This window comes from Bombus fervidus, chromosome 10, assembly GCF_041682495.2.
Source record: "Bombus fervidus isolate BK054 chromosome 10, iyBomFerv1, whole genome shotgun sequence".
Taxonomy (NCBI): domain Eukaryota; kingdom Metazoa; phylum Arthropoda; class Insecta; order Hymenoptera; family Apidae; genus Bombus; species Bombus fervidus.
In genome coordinates this window covers 2,251,682-2,269,676 of record NC_091526.1, presented here as the reverse complement: position 1 = coordinate 2,269,676, position 17,995 = coordinate 2,251,682, and the positions used below count along the sequence as shown (strand labels likewise).

Genomic DNA, 17,995 nt, shown 5'->3' with positions numbered 1-17,995 from the left:
TGAATTATGAAAAGTTAATCGTTAGCGATAATCGTGCGGACCCATATACAATAGTCACAAACACATATTTTGATACTTAATTTTGTTAATTTTCATTTTTGTACATATTTCTAACAAATTGTGTATTAACCTCTCATCTGCAGCCTTATTCTTACTGGCGTTGTTTGCATGCTGGGTCTTTCGAGGCCATGCAGATTTTGTTTAGATATTTTCTTTTAAAAAAATCCTCAAAAATTTTTGAAACATTCATTTTCAAAATTTCTAGAATATTATCTAATGGTTTTTATCGTTACGTGCTGCTACTTTCATTTCCTTAAGCAAAGCAAAATTTGCATAAAAATATGGATAAAATGAAGAATCACTTAAAATTACTGGAAAACGACCCAGTGTGTAGACGAGGGGGTTAATATTACACAGATAAAAATGTACAGATCCATTAACTTATGCAGTTATCGAGAAACGTAATTAAAGTAAGAACGTAAATTCCGTATTCTTTAATTACCTAATTACACGCGAGTATATTTTTATTACACGTTTAAATCTATATGTATAATCTACATATTACTATTTATATCTTTGATACAGTGTGATAGTATAGGTTAAATCACATAATCCAAATTAGAATAACTTAAACAAGAACAATCCTTAGTTGCATAAACATATATAAAATATTTACCTTAAATAAAGCAACGAACGATTTCTGCATCTTTTCGTATTTGTGCTCAACGAAAATTTAACAAATTAACCGCGTAATTCTTCACTTAGTACTTATTACTAACTGATATACGCGTAGCAGGTACGAAATTATATCTTCTACACGATGCACACCTTACCACATCCGAATCGAAAGGACGAATGTACGATACCGGTCTTCTGTTATTATAGCGTTAGTACTGCTTGTTGATTGGCTACAATTCTAAATACATGGAACCTGCGCGCGATCCTTGCGCAGTCATGTATAACAATACATACATATAAACGTATAATATTCAAATGTTAAACTTGACACCATTTGTTCAAAATCACATTTTAAATCAATTGACAAGGTTTTGCTTTTTTAGCATGAACTATTCCCTTTAAACAAGGTAACCATCCGTACTCCATTTTGCAGTACAGTACTGCTTTCTCGACAATTGTACTGCAAAGTGGTTACGTACTGATTATGTCCTGCATTTAGTACTACTTGGGAAAAATTATTATTAGAATTATCAGTAGAATATCATTATCAATTGTATGTTAGTATTTTGAAAGTCAATCTATTCCTTTAAAAGATACAAAAATAATTATCGAATTTTTAACGAGCCTTTTTGAAACAAATACAGATGTTGAAAAAGTTTTTTTGTTGATCGACGTTTATTGGTCTGCTCAGAAATAGTCTTTAACAATGAACTTAACAATTAATTATATTGTCTACTGTCATGAAAGTAAGAACTAATATGCAATATAGCTGTGAAGAACTTTTAAACACATTATCTGTTACAGATATACAAAACACACATACTTACATCAGAAAAGAAACCATACAAAACATAAGTAAAGAATACGATATCGAAGTAGAAAGCGAACAATATATACTAATAATACAACTAAATAAAGAGCAAATAACTAAGAAAAGAAACTCTTTTTTTCCACATGCGATATCTAACGCAACTGAATCTGAGACAAAAAGACTTTGTTTTTAATGCGTATCATCACTATCATCAGAATCACTATCCTGTGGCTTATCTCGCATATTTATCTTATTTTTAATGTATTTAAACCCTCATATAATGCCTATTATAATGACGAGAAAAATTATTTTTTTCCGTACGGAAAGCTTTATGTTACAAAGGAAATACTAATACCTTGTTCCAACTTTTAATAAAATTAAGACATCGATTCCCTCCATATCGACTTATCATTATCATTTCATTGCTGTTTTTCATTTTTTGTGGCTTATAATCTGCAATCTATCCGAATGTATCAACAGCGAGACAGGCAAGGTAGTGGCAAGCGTTATGTGGGAAAACGTTAATATTAAATACAATGTTGGAATACAACGATATTTCACGCTTAGGGATAAGTACCCATACACAGACACCCACACAGGTCATACTCAGGTATAGAGAGTGGATTTCAAAAGTATTTAAGGGATTATGGGTTATTATCTAGTCTAGTCTGAAAGTAACTGGCCAACAATCAATAATTCTTGCACAGGTTGTTATATCACATACTTGTATACATCAGGTTCTGTAGTTTCTGTTTAATAAACATCACTGAATATTATTTCAACATAAACATTGTGTCTTCCACAGGTTATTAACCTTAACTTCTAGATTAAATTCTAACATACAACAATACTAATACAATAATATACAACAATAATACAACAATAAAAATAGTGACAAAAGTGATTAATTTAATAAAAGGCGGAAATAAAGCATTTGTGCAACGAAAGTAAAAAAAGTCCTTCACAAGATATTGATGCTGATTACGAAGATTGACATTTGCATACTGACGTACTCTAGCTTAATGCAGGGAGAAGCCTTTGCGGACTGAAACTGAGAAATTTAAAAAAAGTGAGGTGAAAGAAACTTGACAGTTTGTCACAAAAAATCAAACGTATTTCTATTTTGAGCGATTTGGCATCTTTTGCGGACAGTACGCAGCACTTAAGTAGTTTAAGGACCAAGGACCTCAAATCTGATGTCTAAATAAAGGAAACATGATCGCCGAGAAAGCGAGCCTCGTGTTTTCACCCGACGATTTCATACCTCTACGTGTTTCTAAAGTCTCGGAACAAACAAGCACACCCGATTCTGATCTCACATATAGCTTCATATTTTCTTTTTTAATAATTGATATCGTGGATTTGGCGACAACCAAACCGCCCATTATTCTCGCTTAATTATACTTCTATCAGCTGTTCATAGATGGCTAGCGACATTTGATAATAATAGCAGAGAGGAAATTTTCTCTCTAGCATTAGTCATCATTTCCGAATAAATATCAGCAAAGATTTAATTTAATTATTTTGATTAATAAGCAAATGTAACGAAAATATGAACTAATTGTTTCTAGTAACCCAAATTTTTGTTTTCAGTAATAGAAGTTTTCATTTCCTTAGTCTTTCTTCATACTAAGGAGCGTGTGTAAATCACTCACGCGCACATAGCAGGTTTCTTCCTTTAATGGCAGTTGGTTTGGTATTGAACTCGACTTTGGTTTTGAAACATTAATTTTGAATATTAGAAAAATTGTTTTATACAATATTTGCCTCTTTTTCTATAATTAATAATCCTCCCTGAAATTTCGTCTCAGGTGGAAGCGAAAACATTGTTGTACGCACAACAATATTAGGAGTAGTATTATGTCATATGCTACATGCCATCAAGGAACAATTCCTTACCTTTGGATAAAAACCTTTTAATAAAATATCAGTCGACAATATTATTGCATTACTAACCTGTATAATGTATTTTTATATTTTCTAGAGACTGGTTCGTTTGTAACCGCTTGTACAAAATATCCAACAATTGCACAATTTATGGCTTGTTACACCAGCTTATTTTCCTAGTAATACTGATTTTAAGTTGTTAAAAAGACATTAAGCTGCAACCTCTGGAAATCTATAAATAAATATTTGTATAATATATATATGTATATATGTATATATAATATATATATGTATATATAGGAATATGTGTAAAATGTATATGGAAATATGTAAAATGTGTAAGCATAAACATACTTTCCACAAACATCATCAAATATGTGTTTCAATGGCATTAATGTGGATCCCACTTTTTATATCATTAAATACCATGTATGATGTAAGATATCTTTATCCACAGTAATTATGTTCAATAATTATGTTAATATTGTCACCATATCTCCATATATAAAGCAGCTATATACTTTGGTAGATTGCAACTGTTACAACAATATAAGCAGTTGTTTCGATAATCAATATTGTATGTACAATCATTGTGCACATACATAAATAAATCTGCTCCTTTCTCATGAAATTTCTGCATCTGTAAAACATATATTTATAAATGTCAAGAATCCACCCAACAAAGATTAAAATTGGTGCAAGTTCCAGGTCAAAATGTATCATTTAACGAAATTATTACATAGTAATATCGCAAAACAGAAGACAAGTTATCTTTAACAAGAGAACGCAAAGTAATGCACATAATATGATTTTCTAGCGATAATGAAATTTTCTAAACAAATTATCAAATAAACTGTCTTGGTCTGAAAACATTTATTCATAACATTCATTTAAATTGAATGTTCTAAAAGCTATCATTATATTTTACATAAATCAACAGTTTTAGATCAAATAACGTAAAGCAACATCCTTCATATAATGTATAAGGGAAAGTTACCAACGCTTTCATAATTTGCGTATATAGCTTTAAAGACAAACAATCTGAGGTTATTTGCTGCTGGCATATTTCCTCGTAATAAACAAAACCTGATGATGGTTGAATTAAAACAATTTACTTGTATCGTGTATTTGACGTATACTTACACAAAAAATAATCATCTCATAATTTTCACAATATAGGTTTCCATCTCCATAATGTTGAAGTAGATAACTGTTTAACACTAATTATATCACCTAATTATATCACCTGCAAGAGATAAGTCAAAAAGACCACAAAGTATTGCGTCCATTCCTTTTAAGTCTATTTTTCATAGGCAGAAAATACTTATCTGAATTTCTTTTCTGGTTCTTAGCTTTCAACTGACATAAATACTATTAAGTATACGGAATTGTTCAGAAGCTGCCACGACAGATGTATATATTCACATGTAATTCCTCAGTACTTCATACGTCTAGACATATTTTAAGTATTGAATTATTCACGGATCGTTGCACAAATATTATATATGTATTGCATGAATTCAAGATACAGCGAACTTCGTTTAATTATAATTGGTGAATGAGATAATGTATTAGTTGTCCGAAAAGTTTCTTTCGTTTCATAAGGTGATAATAGATGGGCAACAATTTCTGTTTTATATTATTTTATTAAATTAGTCCATTTCGTTCTATTTCTATTATTATATTCGTGCATAATTCAACAAACTAATATAAAACAAAAAAACACTGTGCGTCTATTATTTCCTTATAAAACGAAAGAAACATTTCGGACAATCTAATAATAATACTTTAATATGGATATAATTGAATGGCATTAAATGCAGCCTTTAATAATAATTAATTTTATCATGCTAGAAATTAACCGATAAACAGTTTTAATTAATCTAAGCGCATTTGACACTTTCATAACCGGAATCAATAAGGTTATTAAATTATGGACCAATTAGAGATTTCAATAATTAAAATGGAACACGCATAACCTGAAATCGATCATATGTTACACCAGATAATAATGTTCTCGTTATCCCTTAGATAGCAGCACAAACTAGCGAAAATGCATATCGGTAAAACAGTACTTTTAGTTTCTAGCGGGAAAAGAATTTAAATATATTTAAATACATGAATATTAATATTAATATTAATAATATATTTAAATATATTAATATGTAATATTATGCATATGTACTTAAATATATTGATATATTTAAATATATTCAGGTAATCTTAGCGAGGAAGTTTGTCAACTTCCACCCTGACATCTCTTTCCGAATTTCCACTCTTCGCATATGTCTGTTCTCCTTGGTAATTCCTCTCCACTTTATCGCCACCTGCACCAATCTGGCGCCCTCCGTCGTCAGCAAAGGTTCCAGGCTACGCCAGCTTATTTTCCTTTCTCTGAATCGTCGATTATTCTCTATATTTTTAAATTTAAGAGACATATTTTCAGCATGGACTCCTACAAAAGGTTAAGAAGCAGTCTTGCCGTAGCCTTCTAGTATACAGCGGAGAAGGATTTGGGGTTCACTCGCTGTATCAGTTATTTTACAGTCGTCAGATGACCGCCGCAGGGAGATTTGTTCATGCAACATCCCCCCCCCCCCACCCAGTGGATACTACGGGGTCCGAAATTTCCTGTACCGTAACGTTCTTCTCTCTGTCTGGACTTTCTATAATTTCTATATAAAACAATGGGCAAGCCATTTAACGTGCCCTGCCGTCATCGCATTACTACACTCGATTGACCACTTAGTCTTTTGCATCCTGTTCAGAAAGTCAAAGTCATGCGAGCAGGATTCAGGAGGATCCGCACGGAGATGTAGTGAGTGAACCGTTAGACTGAAGAGAGACTGTCAATTTTGCCGAAGTCGCCCATCCAAGACAGGTAAATACTTAGGATCTAAAACAAACTTATCTTTTTTAGAAGATATCAGTACCATCGTGGTTTTTCACTCTATCTGTAGGCAAGTTTGGAGAGTCGAGAAAGCTCTCTTTAGCCTCTTGCTGCCCAAATCTAAACCAAAAAAAACCTAAACTTAAACTTAAACATCAACTTCTTAAACTTAGCTATTTAGAAAGCCGTTACCTGAGTCTTTGCTAGTAATAGCAAGCGTCTGTTTTTCATTCTTAGTTAAGGTTTGGTAAATTTAAAAAAAAATGGAAACTGGAAGTTATGAAAAAATATGTATATTTGTTGCAATATGATGAAAGTCGAGTTATTGGCTCAAAACTTTCTCCTAATAAGTTTTGCGTGTTAATGTCTTACTATTAACGTTATATTAAAATTGATGACGATTACAACGGTTTCAGAAACGTTGAAGTGAAAGTACAAAAAAAGAATAGAGAAGGAGTTTGTTAACTCATTAGACGATCTTTTTAATATCGTTCATAACGATACGTCAACTACAATCAAAATTGAAGAAGATAACTTGATCTCTTAAATAGACCAAGGTCAATAATTGTAATACTTGAAACTATACCTGATACAAGATTATTTTTGCGTATAAAAAAATGTACAGCTGATATTGTGGAAAGTACTCAAGTAGACATTAGGTTTTTAATTCTCAAAAACAATTGTTTTTGATAATATGAAAAACTATGTCTCTATCAAAAATTTCATTTCAGAAGAAAGCTGAAGATTTGAAAACAGTTAATGATACCGCAGAGTGAGGCGTAAATCAGGCCAATATCAGAATGCAATAATTTATTAACAAAAAACCAAGAAGATAAACAATATATTTTACAAATATTAGAACGATATTACCTTGACGAAAGCTTTATGCTCCCCCAACTTTAATATAATTATTCTATATACAACCATAATATAATTAATATAAATATTTAATATAATTATTCGTGGACGTTTACTTAGAGAACAACAACATAGATGATAGCAAATTTTTGGAAGAATAAATAGACAGTGGATCAAAATTGCAACCTAATAAATGTCAATTCTTGCGTGAAAAAACAATTTATCTGGGCCATATATTTACCACAAATGGTATAAAGTCAGACCTGTCAAGATTAGAAACATTTAATAATTTTCTTTCTGGAATTGACATTATCGGAAACTTGTAGAATATTTTTCACATATTGTGGAACCTATTCGGGTTCCAAATCCAAAACCTTTGGGATTCAGATAGCCTGGCGAGGAACAAGAAGCCTTTGACATATTAAAAGAAAAATTGACAACAGCACCACTGTTACAACAAAATGATGTTGCAAAACGATTTATGCTATCAAATAAAAGGGAAACGATTTACCGGTAGTTTTTGCAAGTAGAGAGTTACTAGCAATCGTACGAGCGACTCAACATTTCCTACTTTTAGGAACTTTTACCAAAAACACTGGAAGTTTAAAAAAAAATCATTAAAGATGCATCGCACGTGCTTATAAGGAACGTGCAATCTAAGCGCAAATAATAATATGATACCTGTAGAGTGCAACTATAGTCTTATCTCGTTACTGTCCATAAGCGGAACGTTTATACTTACTGCAATTATAGTAATTAGTTATAAATACGTTTCACAATTAAAATGCGAGATCAAGGAGTCAGCGAATAAATAATTCGTAAATCGAGAGGATGGAACTGAATTCTTCATAGACAATAAACACTAATCGTAATCGTACAGGACTAAGCCGAAAACAAACCATGTAAAAATTATTATTTAAACTTGCCTATGTTATGATTGCGGATTTTATGCAATTTCATACTTTTCTGAACAAAATTAAAAAAATAGAATCTATATAGAAATTTGTTTCATCCACTAAAAATTATAGAAGCTGTTCTGATTTCAAAAATAGTTGATCTAGAGTTGAATCTTTTATAACATTAACCGATTCAACTGGACATTCTCTATGAGAAAGTATCAACCGGTTTGCGTCGAAAACCCATTAGTTCAGCAGATATTTTATCTTCAATTTGTCAAATTTTATGTACGAAAGACCAGGAAAGACGCGAAGCGTGTTTACGTTGTCTTTGTCTTTTATACGTTAAATGTCATAAATTGAAGTTAAAATATCTGCTGAACTATGAGGGTCTTCCAGCATAAACAGGTTAATATTCTTTTGTAGAAGGATGTCCAGCTAGATCGACTAATGTTATAATAAATATACCATCTGATAAACTAGGCAACCCTAATATCTCAAAAGATATAAAGTATTTAAAAAATTGAACGATAAATCACGGTAAATCTCATTTCAAATATTATTCGATAAAGTCAGTAAGTAACGAGTTATTTCGCATGGTCATTCTTACTGACTGATCCTGTGTATTGTGTATATATATAAGCAAAAGAAAAAGAAGAAGAAGAAAGAGAAGAATAAATATTTCATAATAGATTAAATTACAAGTGCATTTTCTCCAGGGCGGCGGGTGGGGGATATGTTGTGCCCGGATGTGCGACATAGGAACGTCCGAATCAGGGACACATGCCGCACGAGATCACCGCAAAGTACAACGCCGAATGACCAAATATGGTCATCCCTACTTTCCAATCAAACTAATGCGATTCGATAAAAACCTTGTAATTCACCATCAAAAATCTTCGGTACGAAATTAACGAAGTGACCACCTTCAAGCACAGTTCAGATAAAATACCACCTCGCTCTCCTTTCGATACGCTTTAGATGTTCTCGAGCCTAGTTACATCCTCAAATCGTTGTTGGATCCTGACGAGCGTAATCAATATAATTACTATTAATTTATATCTAACAGAGATTTAAAAAATTAAAATAGTTTGGATTATCAAATTTTTAACTTTTTCAACGCCAAGGGAGTGGCAGGATATTATAATCCTACTACTTTTGCGATTTCATGTAGACGTAACAGATGTATGTAGTTTTTGCAATATTGTATTTTATATTCTTTCACTTTCTTCTTCGTTTTACTTATAATTCTCAATGAGAATTGATTATAAAATTCAACCAAATAAAAAAAAAACTTTCTTCCTCGTAACAAAAATTGCAGTGAATAAATTGTGTTATATTTTAACAATAAATGTCTGAATAACTGAGGTGTATGTAAATTTTTGTATATACTCCTGCTAAAAATCAAATTTGACTTGATTGATTAAAAAAAATTGATTACATTAAATTGTGTTCTCCTTAAAATCGTTCAATTATTCTCTGGAACATTTCCGCATATAAATAACACGTTCTTGAAAATATTTCACGTTCCAGACATAGATGACTGATATTGTATTATGATGCATGATCTTGTATTATGCATATACATAGAATGTGTACATTTTGCGCGTTTCTCGGTGTATAATACCTACGTAAACATCGGTACTCTATCAATAGAATATTTATATTTTGCATGTTAATGAAACAATTTAGAAGACGTTATATATTCTGAAGACAGTAAGTGGGCATGTGTCTACGCACACAATTATATAATTACTACACACGTGATAGGTTCCTCGATTTACACAGGTCTAGGTAAATGTAAAATGCGAGCAAGGACAAAGTGAAGGCAATGTTCAACGTGGCAATGGAATTCTCACTGTGCTTGGAATAAGAATGACGTAATCTCATTCAGGTTATATGTTACTATTTACTATTATACAATGATAATAAAATGTACTAACAATAGAATGAACTCACGTAGTAAATCTTATATAATATGATGTAACGAAATATGATATAAAATTTTTTTCAGAATAGAAAACTTGAAGTTGTAAGTAAAAATTTTATGTCACACATAGCGAAATAGAAATAGAAATAGTGGCAAACATAAAGTATCCGTCACTATATATATATTATTATAATCGCACACTATATAGATTAATTATAACTTTGAAAAATTAATGTTGTTGTGAAAAGAAAATTGTAGGTATCTATATTTGTAAAATACATTCTGACGCTATAGAAGATACTTATACGTTAGAAACTGGAATCTTAAAGTTACTGCAATCTTTAAAACATCTTACGTTCAGAATAAAGTGAAATCAAAATTGTATGTACATGGTTATTTACAATTATTTTTAATTTCTGTTTCTAATCATATATACTGCATTATTTAACGATGTAGTTAAATTTTTTTGCCTACTAAACAAACGATATTTCAATCGTAAGAAGTAAATATTACAGTGCTGTAAGATAAAGTAACATGATTTTCTCTCGATTAAGGTTTCGTTACACGAAACGATCCACTTTTGGTAGTGAGAGACACCTGAATCCTGCGTGGCAAACCAGTTGCAAAACAAAGTAATATTCTAACGTACGTATTAAATGAATCGTCGATTAATGAAAATCAAAATTTTTGTAATTTTCATTATATCAATATTACTGACATTTGCCAGATTAAGAGAAATTCAAATACAACCTACTTCGAATTACACAAAGAGGAAAGATATTAAATTGAAGTACTATGGTATATAGATATCGTTGAACATTAAACTATATTTGGAGAAATGGTATAGTATCGCTGGATGAAAATGAGAAAATTGGTGTTAAAAAATATGATCAATAAATTGTTCCATAATGAAATGCATCCTAGGCTGCTTTACCAAATTTTTTTTAGCTGGATCAAATTTTTATAAAACTGTTTGACAAATTATAGAGACAGTGAAGGGATACTTTAACGAAAGAACGAGAAATTTAGATGGAATAAATTAATTGACAGATAGGTGGAAATATCGAAGGCAAGTTGATAGATATTTTAATTGAAACGATTGGTTTTTTCTTTCAAAAAAATAACGATGACAAAATTTTCCGGAAAACTTACTAATTTAACTTGTTAATCATTTGAAATTGTAAAAATATGTGCAATACACATGTATCAATATTACTTCAGATTCTAATTCAGATTTGCATATAATTATCTTTCTGCATATAAATTATTCTCCAAATAACAATTATAAAATATAATTATAGAATAAAATATTTATTAAGAACTGGGCTTATAACATTCTTCCTGAACATCGTCGCTTAAATAGGATGTTGTATTTGCACGTTTATAAATTATTATCCGGTTTTCTGCTTCTAATTAAATCGCTTTTGCGTTCGAGTTGTAAATGTGACTCTTAGATTAATGTTATTACGAGTACGTTATTAATTCGTAGAAATCAATCTGGTATTTAACCCCCTAAATGAATTTTTCCATAATCGAGATCCAATTAAATCGCTTTCTCGCACTCGCAAACGATAGATTCGCTGCATTTCTTCGAAATTCTTAGGTCCGATTTGAAAATAAAATTTACATAATTTACAAATAAAATTTCATTTATCGAAGAAAATAATTTCAAAAGTTTGTATAAAAGAAGAGAATAGAAATTTATTTATATACTGTCATTTGTCACATGTTTAATTGCGAGAGTATGAGAATATGGCGTATGAGTTGTGACATTCTCATAGAACGATACTAATAGATCACATTTAATAGAAATAAATTTAGAACTTATACATAAATGTTCTTTCTCCTTACAATATTTTTCTACTAGAAGATTTTGACGTAACGAGCATACCAATTTATAGCGTTATGTAGTGTAATGTACATGTATAATGTAACGTAAAAACGTATAATGTCTCCATAAGCGACGTAACATTGGAATCAACAAAATAAAACAAAATTCTATTGTACAGTACCGTTTGACTACGTGTATGTATTGCGGTGTAATACGAATATATGTGAAACACACAATCATATTGTAATCCGTAAAGGAGAATTGCGAAGGCGTAGGTCCGGTCTGCTCTCCCAAGTACGGATACGTAGGTTTATTTACGTAGGCCTTTAACTGTGATTCAACTTCAACTTGGCTGCGGTGGATCAGTAAGTGGTTGTGATTAGACTCGAGAGGATTGTTTCCTATACTTTTACCAATAACAATTAACACTAGTATTTCATTTTTAATACATATTTCATTGATATCCATTCTATTCAGTGAAAATACAAAGGATGCTGCTGTTATTGCTACTTGTGGTAAGTATTTCCCATATCAAACATTTGTTAAGTATCATAATTTCAATATTAATATAACGCAAATATAGTTTCAGATCTGATATTTTTCTTTCTATCTAATATTTAACATACACTACGCTACTGTAATTAAATTATCCCTATTGATAACGTTAATTCTTATTAAGAAAATTGTATATGTTTATTTATATATTCATTCAAGTTAGATACATTTCTTACTTTAGTAATATCGATTTAAAATCATTCATTTTTCTCGTTTTCCCAATTTAGATTTAAATATCCTTTCCTCAATTTTAATATACGAAAATCATTTCTTCTCGTTTCTTGTAAACTGTAAGTAAAAAGTTATTTCTCGCTTAACGACTGCGACGTGAGTAAGGATTGGATACTTTGCCTTTTTTCCAGTTTTAACTATTTAGTTACGATAAATTAGATATACAAGGTGTCACCGAGCTGGTAGTACAAGCCGAAAGGAATTGAATCTAAAACAAAAGTCGAAAATTTAGAGTGACAAATATGTCACAAAAATATTTGTCCTAGATTTTAGGAACATGGCTAATTATCGAGTAAATATTAGCAAACGATCAGCAGGTTATTCTAAATGCGAAAATAAACGAAGCATGTGGAATAAAATTGTTTCATTTAAAGCATCATTTTCAAGAAAGTAGAATATGACATATTTAGTTAAGAATTAGCTTAGAACTTATTTCACACGTAGAATAACCTCCTATTGACTATTTTACTCTTGTTCAGTCAGGAATTAGCCATATTCAAGTATACCTGATTTCCAAACTCAATTGTCTCGAAAATGGAGTTCTGTACGAATAAATGTCACTCTACAATCTTGTCCTATCTCTTCATGTAGATCTTTTCGACTTGTACCGCCAATTCGGTGACATTTTGTACAGCGCGAGCGATAATCGAAATAACATTCGGTTCTAAGCTGATCATAGCATTTGTATTGTATCTGTGAAAATTATACTATAGTTTAAACCTGATTAAACTGAGTAAAAGCTTATTGACATATTGTTTCACCACGTATCTCTATTAATTTTAAAACATACATATATCGTTGGAATTATGATAAAAAATTTAGAGATTTAGTAATGTGTATCCACTAGGAAGTATACCCATTTATACATGCTTATTTCTTAATATAGAAATTTGCTTTTTCAATCATTTTAAAATATTCCAATCCAGCCAGTATAAAGATAATACTTTTATTGGTTGAGTTAAACGAAATAACGGTATGATACACCTTAAACTCTATACGAGTGAGCGATTCTGATATTACTTTAAACTGTAAACGTTGTATTAAAATCGTCCATTTGTCTATTCGCAAGTATTTTACTTTACATCTGCTTATAATAAAAAATTTCACATTTGCACAATTTTGTAAACTTCATTTCGATTAATACAGATTTTAAAGCGATTTATAATCTATCGTAAAGAATTCCCCTTATTACTCTTAAAATTGTTGATAAAATATAAAATAAATCGAATTAGCAAACAAAAGAAAAAGCTATTATTATAAGAGAGGTTTAATAGAGGTTGTCATAATTTTGATAAAGGGATGCTTACACACTACGTAAAATGAATAAAGTATGTGTCAGGATGTGTGCGTGGTACAACCAGAAAACAGATTTACGTAGAAATAACGAAGAATAAAACAAAAGCGTGGAAGAAAATCTTTTCGTTTAAGGCCTTGTTTTCGAGAGAATCAAATTTGAAAATTCATCGAGTGCGCGTGTATCGGACTAATTCTTGATTAAATATGTTTAAACTCGATTTTCTAGAAAGCGAGATTTTAAATAAAGAAACTTTATTCGATATATTGGATTTATTTTAACTACTATGAAATATTCAAAGTTAACAAACTGAAATTTATCGTGCAGATGGATATTAAAATCTTGGACAATATGTACAATATGTATTTTCGCACAAAGACCGACTGCGAGATTATGTTTCTGATTCTATCTATTTCCTGGCAATTGTTTATTCTTACTGGTAATGAGAAGTTTTCTCAATGTTGTCTTTTGTTTTCTTTATAAATAGACGGCATACAGAATAGAAAGAATACTGATCGCTGATCCTTACACGCCTCGTGAAAAGCTTGACAGGATTATTATGTCGATAATAATAATTTTTATCAAGAATCAAGAATCAAGAAGCGTAAAGATTGCTTATAAAATAAACATTAAATTATACTTTTAACTTGCTATTGTTTTCACTCGTGTAGACAATTTCGCGACGTTACAAGCCAAAAAGAATGCAAAATTCTGTAAATGACAGCTTTTAAAATCACGTAAATTTTATGATTTTTTCGTAAAGATATCATATCCTTTGTTAATGAATATTTATGAATATTTACCGTGGTTATTAGGTAGAACATACACGTTGCACGCATAATGACTTTCATATATGTTATTTGATCAGAGTTATTTCATGTAAGTTATTCGATTATATATTCACCTTTTAAAATATGTTTTATCGTATTGTTATTATTTGTTAATAAATGTGTGCATAATTTAAGAAATATTTTTTTCTATCATTGTTAGTAAATAAATTATTTTAATAAAATATAGGGTAATTTAAAATTTTTTTAATTCCTATTATTTAGTTGATATCGACTAACATTACTCGCTAATAAATATTTGTAAACGAAAAGCAGATTAATTAAAATATTGTACTTTCTATAGAATAATACATCGTCATAAAAAAAAAGAAAAAAAAATAGTAGCAGCAAAAATTCAAATGGAAGAAAAAAAGAGAAAATTAGAACATATGCAACATTAACACGATACACGTATAAAAGTTTCACTGACAAAGATGACGCTTCATATATACGCACACAGTTGCACCAATTCAACGTGTACAAGAGTCTTAACTCGTAAAAGTGAAAGCGATGCAAACGAAGGAGAAAATATGATCGTGAAACTCGACCAATTGATCGCTATAAAAAGATAAATTGGGCTTTCCTGCATGTAGCTCTGATAACCTTGTTCGACTTTCATTATTGGAAATTTTATAAACGAAAGAATCTTTTTCTTTCGTTGTACGTAAATTTAAAAAACTGTACATTATTCGTTTTATTGTCGAAAATTTACAACTTTTTAAATGAAATTTTCTGCAATAAATTCATTCATGCGTTCATTGACAATGAACTTTCTTGAAATAAAGGATCAATAGGAGCTGATTCGTCGCATATGTACCGTATCGTGTAATTACGAGATTGTTTTGTTCATGTACGGCATTGCACTTGACCATAGTGTCATTTTATCTTTCAAATCAAATGTAATATTAGTATAAGTACTATTTACCTATGTCAGGTAGGCTTGTCTATCGATCGATGATTATACACGTCATGATCGATCTTTATTCAGCAGCAATCCGAACTTCCTGCACAGAAATATTTATAGTACTTCATCTGACCCTGACTAAACTAAACGCAGTGCTATTAAAGCAATCATATAATGTAATACCTGGATGCACGTAACTATGTCGTTTCAACATACATAGTTGTACATCGTTTCAATTCTTGTGATATATACTTATCGTCGTCATCAAACACAAAATTATAATCTAAAACTTGAGTTTCTATACAGTTACGATACAGACCGTGTAATAGTATTTTATAATAGCGAATTAAACTTTGATAGACGCTTTATATTATAATGAACATTACAGATGAATATGATAATACAAAGGTAATATAACGCAAGCTACACAATACGATATATAGTTGAACAATATAAATTAACACGTAAGAGAACAAATACATTGCTCGATTTACACTTGTGATACCAACAATGAGTCATTCAGTGTCAGGGTAACAAGTATGTAATATGATCTTCAATTTCCTACATTTAACAACTTACGGATAGAAAATTAGTTATTCAAAAATATGGATTGCGTTACGTGGCCATTACGGTACTTACAAATCTACAATGTAATATGAAAGCGAGGTATTTATTAATTATATTAACTACGAAATTCAAAATTCGAAATATCGAGCATAAGTTATAAAATAGTTATAATTTTAAAAAATCTTAAATTTCATACGGGCAAATATAAAGAAACGATATGAAATATAAAGAAATATAAAAGCACTAAATCAACGTTCGATCGTACGAAACATGACAATATCTTTTTGCTGCTTCATAAAAAGTAACAAGTATATAATGTAAAAAATTAGCTATTGCGCTTAAATAAAAAACGAGATGAAAATGATTTTATGCAGGAAAAACCGCGCCAGTTCCTTGAAAGAGTAGGGGAATGACGGTAAAGGAAAGAGTGGAGATCCATAGAATGGTCGGCGATAGCTTTGAAAATACAAAGCATCCACATCGTCTCAGTCCCCGTATCGCGTCTGCTCCGCTCACTTCGTTCAAATCCGTGCGGATGATTCACTGTGGTACACATATATCGATTTCCTTTTTCTACTTTATTTTCACTTTTATCTATAAATTCATTTACAAATAGTAAAAAAACCATCTGAATAGATCACACAAGCTATTTAAAGTAGAAGATATATTCGACAAAATTCAGATAAAAAATGTATTAAAATTCCATTTTAATCTTTCCACTGCAAGGAAAATGGAAATGTTGTTTAAATTTTAACGCTTTATGTTTGGAATCAAATGTCCGTTTCTTGTAAGTTTTATGTATCAAAGAAAAGATGAGCTATGGAATACTTTATATGATTTGGTCAAATATATTAGTCTTGTGTCATTTCACTTTTCTTTGCTAAACTCTGAGAACGTGTAATCTTTAAAAAGGTATCGTTAGACGACGAAACATCCATTAGCTTTGAACAATTTTATATTTGATTTATAAAAAAGAAGAAGAAACACAGAAAGAAGGGAAAGAAAAAAGAACAGCATGGTGATATAATTCTACTGTAGCTTTATAATCATTGCAACGACTATGCTTTTGTGGATATTGAGCTGCCTGAACCTGTTAACGGTAAGCTGCATTCTGAGACTTTTATAATTAATTGCCTTAGATATAACACGTCTCAAATGCGTCTCTTGACTGCACTCTTCACATTAAAACACGTAGGAAAGACAAGCCTAACAAGCTTTTAGTATAGTTTAATAGAATTAAAACAATTATTCGAAACCTTTATTTCTGACCAACAGAAAATGTTGAAAACTATATTTCATGTACAAATGATTAAGCAGCGTTTCTTTATAAACAGTGTATTTAAAATGCAGAACGAGTTCGGTAACTGAACTGGACTTAACTGTTTTTTTATTGCAGTCAGGGAAAACTGTAAAGGAGAATTTTGCATTGTTTATCAAGCTCTATAGCCGTGCAGTACGATTTTTTACAAAAAGACGCTAGTGCATTTGTATTGATTAATTCCTCGTGCCAGTACTCTTCAAAACATATAACTTTTATCTAATTTTCCAAAATATCTAATCATTGCACTTTAAAGATTTTTTCACTCGTTTCTCTTATATTTTCCCTTATTTTTTAAAAAGTCCCACAAGAATAACCGAAGGAGATTTGAGTTTAAACGTTCAAAGCGTCGAATCTTTTTCTCATTTTGTACCTACAACTAGGCTGTATATAATCTTTTCTTTTTTGCTCAAACGAACCATACTTCCTTCAACTGTGTTCTTTTCTCCTAAAATATGTTCGCCGCGGTTGTACACGACTGGCCTATTCGCGACGATGATCTCTGCTGCAGGATTTGG

At 30.6% G+C, this 17,995-nt stretch overlaps 1 protein-coding gene and 2 long non-coding RNA genes across 6 annotated transcripts in view; 2 read left to right on the top strand and 1 right to left on the bottom strand.

Moving 5' to 3' along the window:
• Positions 1–17,995, top strand: part of LOC139991573 (uncharacterized) — a 331,311-nt gene that overhangs the window by 291,561 nt on the left and 21,755 nt on the right. Inside the window, exon 2 of one of the 3 annotated variants that reach the window (XM_072011786.1) lies at positions 16,842–17,258. In XM_072011786.1, the coding sequence (XP_071867887.1) occupies positions 17,220–17,258 (39 nt within the window). In that variant the 5' untranslated portion in view covers positions 16,842–17,219. Of the gene's footprint in view, positions 1–12,140; positions 12,297–16,638; positions 17,259–17,995 lie in introns of those variants that run through there. The other 2 variants (XM_072011787.1, XM_072011785.1) reach the window with 2 other exon arrangements.
• LOC139991287 (uncharacterized) lies at positions 3,063–4,705 on the bottom strand. The gene is made up of 4 exons (XR_011800779.1): positions 4,520–4,705; positions 3,731–4,016; positions 3,389–3,608; positions 3,063–3,283 (listed from the first exon to the last, which is right to left on the bottom strand). It is a non-coding gene; the product is annotated as an uncharacterized lncRNA (long non-coding RNA).
• On the top strand, positions 5,656–7,161 carry LOC139991421 (uncharacterized). 2 transcript variants are annotated; one of them, XR_011800841.1, is made up of 3 exons: positions 5,656–5,738; positions 5,841–6,257; positions 6,998–7,161. It is a non-coding gene; the product is annotated as an uncharacterized lncRNA (long non-coding RNA). The 2 variants fall into 2 exon arrangements; XR_011800840.1 differs by having other exon boundaries at positions 5,823–6,257.